Genomic DNA, 19,474 nt, shown 5'->3' with positions numbered 1-19,474 from the left:
GTTTCGCAGAAAGCCAGGAAGAAAGAAGTTCAGAAAGAGGGAGAAATGTAAGTGGAAAATGGGGATGAGGGAAAATTAATAGGAAAGACAGAGGTAAGCTTCTTTGTAACTAATTTCTAGTTGGAAGTAAAATATTAGTGAATAGAAAAATTGCAAATTTCAAAACATTTTTTTGATTGCTAAGTATTTCACGTTAGCCTTTGAAATAGTATGGCATTCACTGTAAGAAACACACTGATAGTAAGTGCATCTTTGCTTGGAAAGAAAAGATTTACTTAGTTTGGAAAGGACCTTTAACATTCCATGAGAGAGGCACTTAGTCATGTGTGTATTTCTACACACTTGAAAATAAGTCTGGTCCTCATCTTTCCGTGCTCTAGTTGATAGTCATGAGCAGGAGTTCTTGTCCATCTAGAGCAGTGATGGCGAACATTTTGAGCTCGGCATGTCAGCATTTTGAAAAACCCTAACTTAACTCTGGTGCCGTGTCACATATAGAAATATTTTGATATTTGCAACCATAATAAAAAAGATTTATATTTTTGGTATTTATTTTATATATTTAAATGCCATTTAACAAAGAAAAATCAACAACAAAAAAATGAGTTCATAGGTTCGCCATCACTGCTCTAGAGACTGATTCTATTCTGTTCTCTTGGTCAAGTTATATTATAGGTATAGTGAGTCTTTCTCTCACTATGTTATTGTGAATCAGATCTCTTCCTTATTTCTCTCAAGGAATGCTATTTAAATCAAAACATATTCCCTGACCAGATATGTTCCAAATGGTTTATTTTGATTAGAGTTTATTTGCTTTTTTTTACATCTCTTGGGTATCTATTCTTTGTACTAGTAAGTATATACCACAGGTTTGTCAGCAATTTGTTTTGTTCCTGAAGTATCAGCGTGAAAGGGTTGTCAGGTTGAAAACTGAAATTTTGGTTGACAACCAAGAAGTTTTGGTGAACAATTTGGTTGAGAACCGAATTGTTCAAGATGGGAGATGTTCGAGAAATGAGGTTTCACTGTATATTTTAGCCAGGTCTGTGTGGATTCTGGCCTGAGTTGCGGGCTTGAACATCAGTAAAGAGCATGCAGGAAACAGCCCATAGATTTTTCTATCTCTCTCTCCCCCTCCCTTCCTCTCTCTAAAGTCAATTTAACATATTTTTAAAAGCTGAGTCTTAGTACTACAAATAGACATGTGAGGAACACTGAGGGAAGCGGGGAAGGAAGAGATGGGACCCAGGACCCTGGAAGGGGACACAGGGAGGTAGGATATAGAATCGGAATATTATGAAGTAGAAGTAGACATTCTTGAGTTGTCATGAAATCAGAAAAGCTTTGAAAAATAGGAAGAAGATGTAGTCCAAAACGGGAAGAAGCCAATCAAATAATCACAAAAATGTAAAATTGTAAGTTATAACTAAGTATACACAGGAGAGGTATGTGTTGTATTGGTGCTGTGTGGAAGCCATGGCCAGGCTTAGGTCTGAAGGAGTTGCTGTATTTAGCATGCATGTCACTTCTGAGGGTGTCAGGTACCCCAAAGCCAGTGCCCTTTATTATTTATTTATTTAAAAATATATTTTCATTGATTTCAGAGAGGAGGGGAGAAGGAAAGAGAGAGAGAAACACCAGTGAGAGAGAATTATTGATTGGCTGCCTCCTGCCCACCCCCCACAGGGGATTGAGCCCATAACCCGAGCATGTGCCCTGACCAGGAATCGAACTGTGACCTTCTGGTTCATAGGCTGATGCTCAACCACTAAGCCACACCGGTTGGGCAAGCCAGCCCCTTTAATTCCTGCCAGACTATGTAAAGTGTCACTCTTTCTGAATCAGTGTATCAAGAGGGAGGCATAGAGGGGTAGTGGCCAGCCATGACTTTGGCTGATTTTGAAGGCAGTACTAGTGTGGTCTTAGTCACCTATTTGCTAGTTGGTACAAATCCAGGATCTTTGAGTAGGAGGTCAATAGGGGAGATAAATTCCCTTGCTATTTTTTTTTTTTTTTTTTTGGTGGTTTCATGAATCTGGCTAGGTTCTCCTTAGTCCAACTTCAGCTGCCTTATTATTTGTGAATCTAGGTGAATTAGTAGGAAGGGAGATCATGAAGAGTTTCTAGGGTAGAAGATGGAAATTAGTTTTATGTACTTATTATTACTAAAACAGAACTTCGGAATTTGCTGGAATCTGTAAGGTACTAATAGATTCACATGATTATGTTTAGTAATCTCACAATGCTGAACAAGTACATATTAAATAATGAACAGGAAAATATTACATATGTACAAGAAGCTTTGAAAAACCATGAACTTATATTTCAGCACAATAAAAGGACTTTTTTTTTCCATCAAGAATATGTTTTATTTCAAGTTGGCATGTGGTCACTAATATAAAACTTAAAAAAATTATTTTTATTATTTTCTTAAATCCTCACCCGAGGATATTTTCCCATTGATTTTTAGAAGATGTGGAAGAATGAGAAAAAGACAGAGAGAAATATCAATGTGAGAGAAACACATCTATTGGTTTGTACCCCGACCAGGGCCTAGGCTAGGGAGGAGCCTGTAACAGGCATGTGCCCTTGACCGGAATCAAGCGTGGGACCCTTTAGTCCACAGGCCAATGCTCTATCCACTGAGCCAAACTGGCTAGGGCTAAAGCTTTTAACTTTCCATTTATACAAGAGCTGTGAAGTAACAAGGAAATAATGACAAAAACCTTGATTCGAATCCATTGTTCTCCACTTCAGTGAGTGGTTAATTCCATTCTTCCAGATGCTGAACAGTTAGTCCAGAAATCCACTCAGCTTCTCTTTTGAACTGTATCTTGGGTTCAGTTACTTCTAATCACGTGAGCTATTCTCTAGTTCAAGACCCCATCTGGACTACTGCACTGGCCGATCTTACTTGCACCCTTGCCCATCTACAGCCTCTTCTTCATTTGGGATTTAGAATGCTTCTTTATAAAGAAAAGTCCGGCTGTGTCTGTCTTGCTCCTAGGCTTTTACTAAATAAAATCCAAATAAAACCCACAGACCCAAGGATCTTGTGTGTTTTGCTCCCTGGCTAGCCCTCTGACCTTATTTCCTTTTATTCTCCCTCTTGCTTTCTGTGTTTCAGCTACATTAGCCTCCTTGTTATTTTCAAATCCCCAGGCATCTTCTTACACTGGGCTTTTGCACTTATCGTTCTCTCTTCCTATGCATTGTTCCACTGGACAGCCACATGGTTCATTTTTTTTTGTCTCCCTTAAACCTTTGCTCAAATGTCACCTTATTAAAGAGGTTTCCCCAGACCACTTTACATAAAATGTCACCTGCTTCCATCTGTCACAGCCTGTTCTCTTAAAACTGGTTCCCTTTTCTTTAGAGCGTTTATTATCTGATGTATTTTATACTATATTTCTTTGTTTCTCTCAGTAGAATGTAAGTTCCACAAGGGAAGGATTTTTTGTTTTGTTTTTGTTCATTGCCATATCCTTAGCACTAGAACAGTGCCTGGCATACAATATAGTAAGTCCTCAATAAATGTTTGTTGAATGAATGAATCTAAGTGCATTCTTTGAAAGATGTCCACTAGATGGCATTGTTTTCAAACTTTATGTAATTAATGTCTGGAGCAAAAGATGGGTTCTTTTCTGTTGTTTGCTCCAAACAAAACAGATCTTTGTTATGAAGATTGTCATGACAAATTGCTATGATTAATGTGAGGCGTATATATTTTTGCATTTATATTATTGATTTATATATTTTAAAAATCTTTTCTAAAATTAAAAAAATCACTTACAGAAACTTAAAGACAATCACAGCATACTGGTATGTAAATAACCATTTGATACAATTGTTTAGTCTGATAACTATGGTTATTATTTTTATCTCTGCACAATTCCTAAGTTTTTCAGGTTTATTGACCCTAAGTTAGTCTCTAAGCTCATTAAGCTTGACCTTAAAGGCACCACCGCTATCCCACTTACACCTTCTGGCTAAAACCCTGTATGATTTATTTCCCTCCTGCCATCTCCAGTGGTTATTAAAGTCAGTAAGGCTCTTTTAGTTTATTTCCTACTAAACCAGATAAATTGTGCATTTTCAGGATGGAAAGAAAGAAAATGCTCCTATTGCCTAGTAATGGAGTTCCTGATATATTTAATGTCCAGAAGTAAATTTTATCATTAGCAAGAACTGTGGCTTATAAATTTCATGGTGTTAGTGACATTGCCCCTAACTCCACTCTCCACCAAAGTATCAGGGAAAGAAGAGAGCAAAACTATGAATAAAGTTAGCTCATGTCCATGCCATGGCCACTTTCCTTCTGAGGGACGTTAATGGAATGAACGAGCAGTAAGGAGTTCCAGAGCCACTAGTTGAAATCCAGTCTAATGTTGGAGGCAGAGAATTACTGTCTGTCAGCTGTTCACTTGTTGCCAATGAGTTAGGCACTCTCAGTCTGGTTTCTAATCAACTGGGCATTCAAATTTTGAAAAACTTCTATGTTTCAGATGGATGTTGTCATTTCTATCCTGTTAAAATTAAGTGGGTTCCAAGTACCAGAGCTTTTTAGCTGATTTCTCTGACTAGCACTAAATTCAATAAATAATTGTCCTAATAAAAATATTTATGCATTTCCCAAACCCTCAAAACATTTTCTAATGCCATCTTATTTCTTCTTACTTTTATCATTTACCTTATTTAAAAAAATATTTTCAAATTCCTATGCTTTTCTTAGGAACTTCTCTTGAATGGTCATTTGATCCATTTTGTTCTCACTCTTTACAAATCTTTTAGTACTATTCCTTACTCCTAAAATAATTTTTCCTCTTCCTGTTCAACCTAATGTTTTTTTTCTTTTCAAATTGTTCAAAGTATGCTTTAAAAATGTTATTGACTAGATTTCTTTAATGTTTCTTCCTGTTTTAGATTTTTCTCTTTCATTTCTGATTATAGCATATGTGAGGAACTTATTTTGTTTATCTATTTAAAGTTCTCAGCTTCTTCTTGGAACTCATTAACTGTCTAATAATGAAAAAATACTGTTCTTTTGTACTTTGTGTCTTTAAATGGAACATAAAATATAGGATCGTTTTTGTGTTTCTAGGCCTTCTTCCCAGTCACCCTTGAGTTAAGTATGGGGCTAATAAAGATTCATTTAAAATAGGAGACAGTTATACTCTAAGGTTTATATTTTTAATCAGAAATTTCTAGTGCTGCTCTCCATGTTTTGTACTATTAATGGAAGTAGTTGCATCTGTTTCAATTGCCACTCTCCTATGCTTGGCCTACCCCATGGGGCATTAGCACTAGCTTTGAGGTCAGAATTCAGTGTTTAGAAAATCATTTTTTATTTACAACATTTATTTGTGAAGAAAGTAATTTTCTGTTTAACAAAGACTTACTGGATAGCAATTTTGGTTTGTTTGTTTTTGTAATCCTCACCCGAGGATATATTTCCCCCCCATTGATTTTGGAGAGAGTGGAAGGGCGGGAGGTGAGGGAGAGACAAAGAGAGAGAGAGAAATACTGATGTGAGAGAGACACATCAATTGGTTCCTCCAGCGTGAGCCCCACTTGGACCCAGGGATCAAACCCGCGTTGGAGGTACATGCCCTTGACCGGAAATTGAATCTGTGACCCTCTGGTCCACAGGCCCATGCTCCAACCACTGAGCAAAACTGACTAGGGCACATTTATTTTGTATGTATTAAGTTTCAATGGACAAAAATATCTTTTAGGTCTCAGACATGGAGACCTATTGATATTTGATTATTTGAATGATAATATATTTGTTCAAATATATTTCATTCATTTAAATGCATTTTTCTTTTTTATTAAATATGTATTATAGCTACTAGTCAAAATATCATTTATAAAAAAACATATTTATCCCCAGAAAGATAAACCTGAGAGGCATCAGATGCAAATTAAAAGCCCTTGCTGGTCTCATGCTCTATCTGCTAACCTCTCTTAGTGCTTATAAAGCAGGGCTTACATTCCAGACTTGTATATTAGGTCGTTTTACTTACACCTGCTCTATTGATGAGGCTTTCATTATAGTGTTCCTTGTGGCTTATGAGTTTCCTAAGTAAAATTCATTAGAGGTTCAGCAATGTGGCCTTAAGTATCATTGACTATTTTCATTATTCTGCTTTTCCCCCCATAGACTGATTGAGATAGCAGAATCTCGTTTTCCAAGATATTTTGATACTGAAGAAAAATTACTTTTGACAAGCAGTAAAGTTCATCTTTATCGGGAACTCAGCTGTGATGAGGTTCAACAAAGGTATGCCGGTTTAGATTTCAGTATTTTAGTAACAGTTTGAAGATTTTTTTTTTTTAGTTCCTCAGCGAAAAAATTCCCTACATATTAGGTTTATGAGCGATAAAATGATTTCCATATTCTTTATTCACTATGGCCTATTAATTGAAGTATTTCTTTAAAAATGAAAAAAACACAATAAAATGTTTTATATTTAATTAAGTGGTGTATTAATTATGTATTGTTTTATTAATAAATTACCCCAAAGTTTAGCAGCTTAAGGCTCACTTGGGATTGGAGAACCTTGAAGAATTCCAAGGTCACTCATGTAGATGCTGGAAGGCCTCCCTTCCTTCCTTGATGTTAGCTAGAGGTCTCTGTTCCTCACCCCATGGGCCTCTCCATAGGGCTGTTCACAACACAGCAACTCGCCTCCCCCAGAGTGAGTGATCTGAGAGAGCGGATAGGTGAGAGAGAGCCCAAGGTGAAAGCTCTAGTCTTTTATAACTGCTCTCAGAAATGCCAGGCCATCATTTTATCATATGCTATTGGTCACACAGACCAACCCTAGTACAAGGTGGGAGAGACTCTGTAGGGCAGTGATGGCGAACCTATGACACACGTGTCAGGTGACATGCGAACTCATTTTTTTTGGGTTGATTTTTCTTTGTTAAATGGCATTTAAGTATATAAAATAAATATCAAAAATATAAATCTTTGTTTTTCTATGGTTGCAAATATCAAAAAATTTCTATATGTGACACGGCACCAGAGTTAAGTTAGGGTTTTTCAAAATGCTGACACGCCGAGCTCAAAAGGTTTGGCATCACTGCTGTAGGGTATGAATTCTGGGCTATTTTGGAAACTGGCTACCACAAGTAGTTTCACCCTAAAATTGGAGATTTAGCACTATCAAAGGCTAAGGAATGAGACCATTTTGGTTTATTTCCAAAAGCATGCCATATGTATAGAAGAGATGTATATGAAAATAAGTTATGTTTATTGAATACTTGCAATCATAGCTATAACTTAGGAAAGAACAATTTGTTTTTAAGTTGGCTAACCTTTGCAATGCCCTATTTTTAAAAATTATGTCTTAAACTTTTCTACTATTTTACAAATTCTACTTTTACAGGATTGAATCCTTAGAAGAAGAAATTATTTCAAAAGGAGTTAAACTTGTGATTATTGACTCCGTTGCTTCTGTGGTAAGAAAGGAGTTTGATACACAACTTCAGGACAACATGAGAGAAAGGAACAAGTTCTTGGCAAGAGAAGCAGCCTCCTTGAAATATCTGGCTGAGGAATTTTCAATCCCAGTAAGTTTTTCTTTCTCTCTTTTTCTTTACCATTCTTTTATTATTATTATTATTATTATTATTATTATTATTATTATTATTAAAGTTCACTGATATAATATCAAGGAATATAATTAGAAGGAAATGTAAAACAAAGGTACATAGTGTAATAGCAGAGCAAATGTCACCATCTTATTAAATTTATTCTTCTATTGAGGTTATTTCATCCTTTTTACAGTTTGAGCCTGGAACAGGTTTATTTATTTATTGACATACAATATTATACTAGTTTCAAGTGTACAACATAGTGATTAGACACTTAACAAAAGTTACAAAGTGATCAGCCCATTACTGTTGGCATGACTTTCAGTGGTAGGAGTTGTGATGAGGAAATCTGAAGATGAGGATATGTTGCAAGGGTTTGCGGTAGTTGAGCTACAAGATGCAAGTGTTCGCTGAGTTACATTCCCGTTACCCGTGTGTGGGAGAGTCCTGCTTCTTCAGCCTCGCTAACATTTAGTATTGTCAGGCTTTTCAGTCTTAGCCATGCAATATCTCAACAGAAGATAAGAAATTCCTTAAACTGAGATAACAGTTAGTTATGATTTTATCATTTTTAGATTTGTGTTTAGAAAATTAAAATCTTGGATCTTTTTAACATAAAGAATATGTACCAAGAGTGTTTATGACTTGTGAGATAGAGGGAAGAGAATGTATGTACCAAATTTTGACATTTGTTCTTATCACAAACAAAAATTCAGGGCTTGCATTTCTATGAAAGTCTAATGAACTTTCTCTGATTGTACAATAGGAATCCTAGACTCTAGATATATGTAAATAACCCATCAAAACTCTAGACTTATTTTTTGCTATTGTGTAATGCTATTGTGTGATTTCCATGAAATCGTGTAATTTTTGGTTTACTGTCATAATTTTCATATTAATTACTGACAGCAAATACTATAGGAGGTAAGAAAAGTCCTTCAAGTTTTTTTCTTCAGTGCATTTTATTTATTCACTCACATGTAAACTCAGATTATTTTTAAAGCTACCCTTTATTCATTCAGGTGGCTGAAACTCACACAGTAGACTAAACCTTTAATTCATTTTTCAGTGATAATACTTCTAGAAAAATTACATCTTTATTTTTTGTAGCTCTTTATAATTTATAAAAGTTTGCTTTTTTGTTGACTAGAGCAAAAAGGTAGAAATAATTTAAAAATTAATGAGTAGGAGATTGGCTAAATTAGTGGTGGTACATCCATATAACAGAATATTGTACCGATATTAAAATGAAGGAGGTAGCCCAGAAATGCATTCACAGTTTTTATAGGAAAGGACTAGCTCAGCTGGCTTGGGGTGCTGAAACCAGCATATTCCGAAGAAAGGCCTGTCTTCAGGACTGCTCCTCTACTGGCTCCCGGGAGATGATCTCAGCCACTGGGATATTCTGCCCACTAAGTATGTTTTTGTGTGCCTGAGGCCCTGGACCACATAGAACCAGCTGTATTAGATAGTTTATGCAAAACATGTGATTTATGGTGAGCACCTATGTTACTCTGGGGACTGGAATCTGAATAGCCGAGGTCAGTCATGCAGGCCCTGTGTGCCTTCTGAATGCCCCCCAGTAAAAACCATGGACACCAGGGCTCAGGCAAGCTTCCCTGGTTGACATCACTTCACTTTGTTGTCACATCATTGCTGGGAGGATTAAGTACGTCCATGCAACTCCACTGGGGGGTGACACCTGGAAGGTTGTGCCTGGTTTTACCTGGACTTTGCTTATTCTTTTCTCCGCTATGTCAGTTTGTATCCTTCTGCTATAATAAGCCACACACGTGAGTGTACAGCTTTTCTGAGTCCTGTGGGTCCTTCCACAGTGAATCATTGAGCCAGAGAATTGTCTTGGGGACCCCTGCCACACAGAAGCATCAATAGACATGTGCAAGAATATTTATGGCAGCTCTATTTGTAATTGCTTGAAACAGGCAAAATTTTGTTACTAGTTGTGCCTCAGTCTTAATGTATTGCTTTTGATAGTTGTACTATGGCTATGTCAGATGTTAACATTAAGAGAAGCTGGGTAAAGGGCATATAGGAACTCTCTGTGCTCTTTTTGCAACTGTTTGTTGAGTCTCAAATTATTTTAAAATAAAAATTGAAAAAAAATGTGAGAGTGAGTTTGGGTGCTTTTATGTGCATAAGTTGGTTCTGGAAGCTCATAAAGAAACTCCGTTGGTTGCATCTGGGGAAGGAAAACAGGGGCTAGAAGGAGAGTTACATTTGATGCATTGGATCGCACCCATTTAGTCATCCGGTTTATAGATGTTATAATACCCCTTTAATTTAAACACTGCTCTTCATCTTTCAGCAAATCTAGCTCCATTTCTATATATGGTCTATCCTGGATTACTTCCTACTCCGTCAGTGCTGTTACCCTGGTTCCTGGTGGTACTGACTTTGGAATTGAATGTTGGTTTGAACCACAGCCTCTCTGTTTGCTAATTTTATTACCTTGAGTAAGTTATTTATCCTTGCTCCAACTCCTAGTTTCCTATTAGAAAAATGGGGATAATAATATCTGACTCATGGGGTGTGAGGATTAAATGAGATAATGTCTGTAATGTTCTTTGCACAATGTTTGACACATTCAGTAAAAGGTAGCCATTAATGATTAATTTTAGTAGTTACCTCATTCCAGATGGTGTATTTTATCTCTCTTCTCCTAATATATTTTTTCACAAGGCCTCAAGCTCCTCAAAAAGGAAAATCCTGTCTCACTCACTATTATGTCCCTGTTAGCTGTTTTGTTGATGGGTATTGTTACTGTCTGGACCCTCCTCTACCTGGTTAACTCATTCTTTTGGATCTCAGACTCTCTTTTTCTTTTTAACACCACTCTCAGCAATTGTGTACAAAACTCTGTACTAGGCACTGTGAGATCATAAAGATGAATAAAACATAGTCTTTGCCCTTAAGGCTCTACAAATAATAAGTTTAGGAGACAAATAGCTTTCTGTGGCATAATGGAGAATGAAATAACTATCTTGTCTACTGTTCTTTTTCTGTTTCCAACAATTATAAGTAGCTTGGTATCCACTTCTCTGTCCTTTCTTGGGACTGTAGATTACACACAGAGAAATAAAGGCAGGTAGCATAGATCTTCATAGCTCTAGTTAAACTCTTTATTATAATGTCTAACCTTGCTGTCTATTCTTATTCAGAGAGTGCTTGTTTAGAGATACAGTGGTTAAACTGATCAAGCACAAGCATAATTCCAATGTTGTTGCTAAAAAAAAAAAATGAAAGTAAGTTGCTCTTAGTCTTTCGATTTACTTTACATATAGTACACAGTGCCTAGATGTGTCTGTAAAATTTTCCAATTGAAGGTTGTTGCTGATGGCAAATTTCAATTCTCAAGTGAGAAGAGGGATGCAGAGAAATGCAGTGATTTATCTAAGATTGTTCCAGAAGCAATTGCATAATTGAGTATTATCAATTGCTACTTCTCTCCTGGATTATTATTACAATGTCTTAATTGGCCTGGTTATCTCTTTTTCACCCCATAGAGACATACTATTGACCTTAAACAAACAGACAGATATGGTTTTTATTCTGGATCAACGAAGAATTGTGCTTCAAGATATGCTGTTTAATCGCAAACAGCAAACATTCTTTTTTTTTAATTTTTTTTATTCCAAGTTACAAGAACAGTCTGACCTCAATTTAGCTGCTCTCATTCACCACAAACTTTGCCTTTTCATGTACCACAATATCCTTGAAAGGTAAAGGGTCCAGGCTTTTCTTTCCGTTCACAAGTTTGGAGCTCTTTTAGCAAACATTCTTTTATAGAGAAGAGCGGATTTCAGGGGGCTGCTATAAACAAGTAGTCCATGGGAGGAAACTGGGTCTTTGAAGTGTAGTGGCTTTTCATTGGCTGAGTGGTTGCTGGTTGAAGAGATTGTCCTTCTTCCTGTTGGGGTAGTAGAGCAGAAAGACATCTTCCTGCCGTAACCGGTTTGGCTCAGTGGATGGAGGACTGAAGGGTCCCAGGTTCGATTCCGGTCAAGGGCATGTACCTTGGTTGCGGGCACATCCCCAGTAGGAGGTGTGCAGGAGGCAGCTGATCGATGCTTCTCTCTATCTCTCTCCCTTCCTCTCTGTAAAAGATCAATAAAATATATTTAAAAAAAAAAAGAGAGACATCTTCCTGTTGAAATGGCAAGTGTGTCTCTTCCTGTTTGGGGTAGTTGATGACAAGTGGTAGAGTGTGCAGAGTAGAGCCCCACAGGCCCTCTGAACTCCAATTTAAATAAGGTTTCTTTTTATTAATCTTCACAATATTACTGCTACATAATAATTTTCCCAGAGTCTATCTCTCAACACATCCTCCTCTGCTCAGAAGCAATGCATGGCACATTCTTACAGAATATATCTACTAGACTTTAATCACTATGAGGGCAGAGAACTTATCTGTTTGTTCACACTTGTATCCTTTGCATCTAGGAGAGTTCATGGCACATAATAGTTACTTCAGTTAAAATTCATTAAATGATTAAGACTAAATTCCTGATATGGTGTTCATGGTTTGCTTCCATCTTGCTCCAACCTACTCTTCCTATCATTTTTTTCCTCTTCTGTGCAGGCTGCTGGTCCGTCTGTTCCTTTTTATGTTTATTCTAGCTGTGGATGTCCTTTCCTTTCATATATCCCTTTCTAAATTTTACCCTTCTTTCATGTCTGACTGCTCAAGTTTTGTCTCTTTCCTGAGATTTTGGGTCTGCTCTATTTTACCTTTCTTTGTAGTACACACATGTTTTAGCCCCCACCAATTCTGTCTTCTTTTGTTGTATATATGGTCTTGACTTTTTAAAAAAAATTAATTTTATTGGGGTGACACTGGCTAATAGGATCACATAGGTTTCAAGTACACATTTCTATGATACAAGATCTGCGTGTACTGTATGCCCATCACCCAGAGTCAGACCATCTTCCCTCATATGTTACGCCCCCTTTGCCCCCTACTTCCCCTCCAACCCTTTCCCTCTGGTAACCACCACACTGCTGTCTGTATCCACGAATTTCAGTTTTATATCCCACAATATGAGTGAAATCATCTGGTTCTTAGCATTTTCTGAGAGACTTAGTTGGTCTTCTAAATTAGAACTTTAATCATTTATTGCCTTGCAGTGTCATTTTATTTTATTATTTTTTAAAATGTATTTTTATTGATTTCAGAGAGGAGGGGAGAGGGAGTGAGAGATAGACACATCAATGATGAGAGAGAATCATTGATCGGCTGCTTCCTGTACACCCCCTACTGGGGCTTGAGCCTGTAACCCGGGCATGTGCCCTTAGCTAGAATCAAACCCGGACCCTTCAGTCCACAGGTGGACGCTCTCTCCACTGAGCCAAACCAGCTAGGGCTGCAGTGTCAGTTTAAATTTTGATCTCCTTAGTTTATTAGAAAGCTCCCTCAAAACAGAACTGTCTTTTATGCCTCCTCCATAGCTGCCTACATTGAATAGTGTCCATGTTGAATAGTGTCCTGTATTGAATAAATGTCTAGTACATATTTGCAGAATGATTGCATCACTTTTTCTAGTTATACAATGTCTGAAATGCATACTTAACTAAGTGCCTACTTCAATTCTAATACTTCTTAAAGGGAAAACATTCTAACATTCATTCTAAAAAGTGAAAAGATATTTAGAAGCTAAACTTTGGTGTCTCTCTCCCTTCTCTTTCCTTCTTCTTTAATACACTGATCTTCCAAGTATATGTTTTTTATTTTACTTTTTTTCCTTTTAAATATATTTTTTATTGTTGATAGTATTACAGATATCTCCCATTCCCCTGCTTTACCCCCCTCTTCCCAGCCACAACCCCCCCCGCCCCAAGTCTTCACTACCCTATTGCCCATGTCCATAGGCTATGCATATCTATAATAATAAAAGTGCAATATGCTAATTAGACTGGACGGCCTTTTGGATGTCCTTCTGGACGACCTGGACGAAGCCGGGCTGCGAGGGCAGCCCTGGCCCCTGGCCCCGGTGCCAGAGGGAAGCCGGTGCCGGGGGTGGGGGATTGGGGGGGGGGGAGGGAGGAAGGCCTGCTCTTGCATAAATTTCGTGCATCGGGCCTCTACTAAGTATATAAGTTCTTTGTGTTTTTTATTTTATACTTTAAAAAGCTTGATCTTTAAAAAAGAATATTTTATTTTGTTTTGAGCTTAATTTTTGAGGAGCTTAATTCTTTGACATCCTAAATCTTGACTTCTTTTTGAAAGCTTCCAGTCTTATTATTTTTGTTTTTTTATCATTTTATTCAGTCAATAAATTTATTTCTCAGATAAATTTATAATTTTAATAGAGTTTAAAGCCCTGGGCAATGTTTTAGTCTTAAAACAGAAATAACTTCACTGCAGTTAGAATATTTTCCTTTATTGAGTATAAGAATTGAAGTAGGTACTTAACTTTGTAAGAGTTGAAAATATTTTCCAAACATTTAAGAGTCTAGGGAAATAAAAAGAGTCTAGGAAAACCCATAACAGGAATGTTTTAAAGGTTTTATCTGCCTTCCAATACAACTAAGATAATTTATAATAGAGGATATTAAAAGTTAGCTATTTCGTCCTGTGTGGCTCAGTTGGTTGGGCATTGTCACATGCACTAAAAAGTCACTGGTTCCATCCTGGTCAGAGCACATGCTGGGGTTGTGAACTTGATCCCCAGTAGAGGGCATGCAGGAGGCAACCTATCATTGTTTCTCACATCATTGTTTCTCTCTTTCCCTCTCCCTCTTCCTGTCTAAAATCAACAAAAAAATATTGAAAATAAAAGTTAGATATTTATCACTTGAACATTTTGTTCCCTCTCCATTTTTGCCTTCTGATTATCCTTGATATTGAAAAATATATAATCATCAATTTTATATTTTCCTATTTTTTTTTATTTCCTTACTGTTGATTCAGTCCCTACTGGGCAATGTCTTGTTAAAACATTCAAATAAAATGATAGCTCTTTAATCCCAAGACTATTTTGATGGTTATAGGAGAGAAAAGTGTTGTGGTTAGAAAGAGAGCAAGGACTCTTGTTCTTATCATTAATAGTTCGCAAAACTGGCCTCCTTGTAAAATTACCATTTTGGTCATTAATGATTTTTTAAAAATTGAGAGAGGAAGGCAGAGAGAGACAAACATCCATGTGAGAGAGAAACATCAATCAGTTGTCTCCTGATGGGGCCCACAACCCGGCCATGTGCCCTGACTGGAATGGAGCCGGCAACCCTTCCTGCCTGGGACAATGCTCAACCAACAGCCACACGGACCAGGACTAATGATTGTTTGTTTTTAAATTTTTTTAAAAATGTATTGATTTGATAGAGAAAGAGGGAGGGAAAGAGAAAGAGAAACATCGATTTGTTGTTCACTTATTTATGCACTCATTGGTTGCCTCTTGTATGTGCCCAGACTGAAGATCAAACCCAAAACCTTGGCATATGCTCTAACCATCCGGCCAGGGCTAATGATTGGGTTTCGAAGGCCCTTTTAAGATCAGGGACCTTCGTAGCTCAAAGTTCGTGTTGTTTTACTGACAACTGTAAGTAGTTGTTGAAATTGTTCTAGTTTATTTAAATAACTTAGAGTCTTAAAAGGCTATTAATAAATAGCTGAATCTTATTGAATACTTACTTAAAAGAAAACTTTTATTTCAGAGAGGAAAGGAGAAGGAGAGAAAGACAGAAACATTAGGGATGAGAGAATCATTGATAGGCTGCCTCCCACATGCCCCACACTGGGGATTGAGCCTGCAACCCAGGCGTGTGCCCTTGACCGGAATTGAACCTGGGACCCTTCAGTCTGTAGGCCGACGCTCTTTCCACCGAGCCAAACTGGCTAGGGCTTGAATACTTACTTTTGTCCCAGGTATTGCAGTGGGTACATTTCAAACATTTTTAAATACTTGAAAAACTTTGTGAGGTAGGTAATATTATTCCTGTTTTATAGATGAAGAAATTGAGGCCTATTAGGGTTAAATAACTTCCCCAGAATCACATGGCTAGTAAGTGGAAGGGGTAGGATTTGAACTCAGAGCTGTTTGATTCCAGTGTACATGTTCATATTCACACTGGGACACTGCTTCCCAGTGCAGAAGTCAGTACTGTTCTGCTCCTTTGCTTCTTATTGACTAAAGTTACTCAGTACTCAGAAGTCTGTCTTCTAATCCCTTTTCAATGAAAAGTTTCACACCTTGCCTTATGCATTTTTTTTTTTTTTTTTTTTTTTTTTGCTGTTGCTTCTGTGGTGGTATCAGTATTTCAAGTAAAAGAAATACTTGAATACTTGCAGCTTCGATTGCATTTTCACTTGCATAGAAATCCTATGTGTATGTTAAGATTATAATTAATGCCTTTTATCTGCCAGTCAACATGCTGAAGATTTTGTTGGGTGTCTGTCTTCTTATGCTGAAATTGGCAAACTTGTAGCTTAAGCCCTGTGATAAGTATGCTGTTTTAGGAAAATAATTACTAAATACTTGTACTTTGGACCTGTTCTGGGGAACATCTGAAGTATAGACAACCTCCTAGAATTCTGCTTTGAGGTTTAATTAAGACTCAGTCTATGCTGTGACTGGATAAGAGACTTTTAGTTTCTTGGCACTGCTAGATGTGTCCATAAAATTGGCTGTTTGTGAGTTTAATTAAAAGTCCCTAGGAACTTATAACCTAAGGTAGTTTTTATAAGCATCATGTTCAAAGGATCTTAGGCATATATATTTGAGGGAGGGACAGTTCTGACATGAACTGAAAAGTGATGCTTGCAGTTAGGTGGACCATAGTGCAGTATTTTAAAGAAATACTGGAAATGTTACAGCGTGAAAAGGTGTGCTTTTTTTTTTTTATGTGATTTGGTTAAAGTTACTAAAATTGGTTTCATTTCTTAGCTTATATTGTAATGGATCTTTTTCGTTTTCTTTGTGATCTTTAGTTTACTGGGTTGTCCAATAACATGAGATGACCTTCCCTACAGCCTTAGACATGATAGTTCTATGCCCATCAATAGACCTCTCCCTTCACTTTCTCTTGCAATCTTTGGGAATCATGTTTTTAAAAGTGAACATTATACAGAAGCAGCATGATCCACTAGAAAGTACCCAGAATTTTACGTCAGAAGGTGAGTTTCAGTACCGAGTGTATTTCAGTTGGCTATGTGATCATGGACCAGTCACTTCTTTCTCAGCTTCAGTATCCTTATCTGTAGAAAGGGGATAAAAGGTCCTACCTCATTAAGACATTATTATTACTAATAATAATAGTAGATGAATAATAGTAAACACATATTGCTAGATTACTAACCTTTATAGATGTTTTTACAGTTTGCAATATAATAATTTTATATAATAATTTTATAGGAAAATAAATATATCTAGATATATACATGTATATACAGGGGATCCAAAAAAAACGTATACACACTTTAATAGCTGATAGCTCAATTTTGAAAATGAAATGTATTTTAATAAACACTGCCTTTATAATTATTCAAAGTGAGTATATACATTTTTTGGGGGATACTTTATATATACAGTTGGCCCTCCATATCCACAGGTCCTGCATCTGTGGATTTAACCAACCTGGGATTAAAAATATTTGGAAAAAACCAACAATGTTATGTTGTTGTTGTTATGTACTGTGTACTTAGGCCTACCATGGTTGCATCTGTACTGAACATGTACAGACTTTTTTTTTCTTGTCATTATTCCCTAAACAATACAATATAACAACTATTTACATAGCATTTACATTGTAATAGGTATTATAAGTAACCTTGAGATGATATAAAGTATACGGGAGGATGTGCATAGGTTAACTGCAAACATTATGCCATTTTATATAAAGGATTTGAACATCCTTAGATTTTGGTATCTGCAAGGGGTCCTGGACCAATCCCCCATAGATACTGAGGACGACTATACCTATACCTTTACCTATACCTATACCTATATCGATACCTATACCTATACCTATACCTATACCTATACCTATACCTATACCTATACCTATACCTATACCTACTAGTATACCTATACCTATCTATCTATATCTATAATGTGATATATATGTATGAGAGCACTTAATAAAGTCTGAAAAATATTAATTAATATTTTTATAATCAACTGAACCTGAATTAGTGGCTAATTTCAGCTTTAGTTATTTAAATGATGAATGAGGTTTTTTTTTTTTTTCTAAATTCAGATAATGAACTTTTATTTTGCTAAAATAAAAGTTTTGGAATGTTTTCTGTTAAGATTTATTTTTAAATTAAATTCAGTAACATCTATATTATTCTTATTGTTTAAAGAAATAGATATATTGGCTCAGTATAAATCATGAGTGGTCAGGAGTACTTGGGAGCTAGTATCATTTTGGAGAGCTACAGTGAGGTTCCTGCTCCATTAAGAGTAAGTTTATCATTTAGTAATAAAACAACATGATTATTTCAGAATAAATATTTAGGAACTTTATGTTTACAAAGTGCCCTGCTGTTGTTAATTAGCCTTCACCAGTGTTTATCTCTTTATGTTGTGCAGGATTTCCAGACACTGTTGCAATGACTTATTCTAACTCTGGAGTTAGTTGATATTTGTCTGTGTAGTATAAGGGATCTTCAGAGATTATTTGATTGTTCAATTGCACCAGCATTTTCCCAGAGAAATTATTCTGGGAAATTCCAGAAAAAATTATAAAACCTTTTCTCTTTATTTGTTTCAGAATCTCACAGTTGCTAGGATCTTGAAGTTCTAAAGTGAAACCTAAATATTTCCATTCAGAAGTTAAATAGCTAATATTTGTAGAGTAACCACTATTTAAGGCATTTTGTAATAAAATAGTCTTTGCCTTGAAGATTCTATTATGTCCTATTAGTGGAGAAAGACATATATTTAGGAAAAGATCAACATGATACAAGGTAGTACATAAGAGTTAAGTAAGTGGTTGTGGCAGGTACTGCTCATAGCCTCCCCAGTACTCATTTCCATCTTCCCCTCGCTAATAGAACCCTGATTGTGTGTTAGTGACAGTGTGCCCACCTTAATCAAAAGTTTGTGGCAATCATGCCCACCTATTTCCTAGGTTGTTCTGCAGTGGCAGGTGGGCCATGAGACACAGTGCTGGCTAATGATACCTGTTTTAGTTCTGTATCACTGTTTAATAAATCATTCTAAAATGTCATGACTTAAAACAATTACCACTTATTATTTCCCATATATTATTTCTCATCTGGGCCTGGAATTCAGATAATGCCAGGGGGAACAGATTGTTTCTACTCCATGATATCTGAGGCCTCAAAGACTTAAAGCCTGGGGCCTGGAATTGTATGAAGGCTGGCAGTTAATGCTTGTGTCTACTGGAGTCTTGTTAGAACAGTCACTCATGGTTTCAACATGGTCTTTTGGGTTTAAAGGGTTTCTTGAGATTCCCAGATGGAAGCTGCCTTAGAAGTCCCATGGCATTACTTCAGGGGAACTCTGTACACCCTCCCAGATTCAAAGGAAGAGAATGTGACTTCTCAGTTGGAGTATCTATCACATTGTAAAAGGAACATGTGGGATGGGATAAATATATTGGTGTGATCATCTTTTAAAAATGCAGCTTGCCACACATTTACAGGAAGACTTATTAGTAGGGAGGGGAAAGCTAGTAAGAAAGCTTTTATTTCCCAGGTGAAAGGGAAGTGGTATTTCTGGCATGGTCCTTTGTTGTTTATTCTGTCGTTCTGGCTTGGAGGAGCATCAACCACCTTGTGCCCATGATGTGACAGACCAATATGCTAAGGGTGTTGACATCATTGGATGTCAACCCTGGGCTCTTTGCTTGCAAACTTTCTCTTCTATGAGGCAAATAAATACCTGTTTGT

The 19,474-nt window shown here is 36.7% G+C and overlaps 1 protein-coding gene across 4 annotated transcripts in view; it reads left to right on the top strand.

Annotated features, from left to right (window-relative positions):
• RAD51B (RAD51 paralog B) overlaps positions 1-19,474 on the top strand; it is a 611,763-nt gene that overhangs the window by 22,308 nt on the left and 569,981 nt on the right. For all 4 annotated transcript variants that reach the window (XM_059692581.1, XM_059692571.1, XM_059692589.1 and 1 more), the window contains exons 6-7: positions 6,164-6,283; positions 7,395-7,578. In XM_059692581.1, the coding sequence (XP_059548564.1) occupies positions 6,164-6,283; positions 7,395-7,578 (304 nt within the window). The remainder of the gene's footprint in view (positions 1-6,163; positions 6,284-7,394; positions 7,579-19,474) is intronic.

Source organism: Myotis daubentonii, chromosome 1 (genome assembly GCF_963259705.1).
Source record: "Myotis daubentonii chromosome 1, mMyoDau2.1, whole genome shotgun sequence".
NCBI classification, from domain to species: Eukaryota; Metazoa; Chordata; class Mammalia; order Chiroptera; family Vespertilionidae; genus Myotis; species Myotis daubentonii.
The sequence above is the reverse complement of the archived record's forward strand: the minus strand, read 5'-3'. Positions and strand labels throughout refer to the sequence as shown.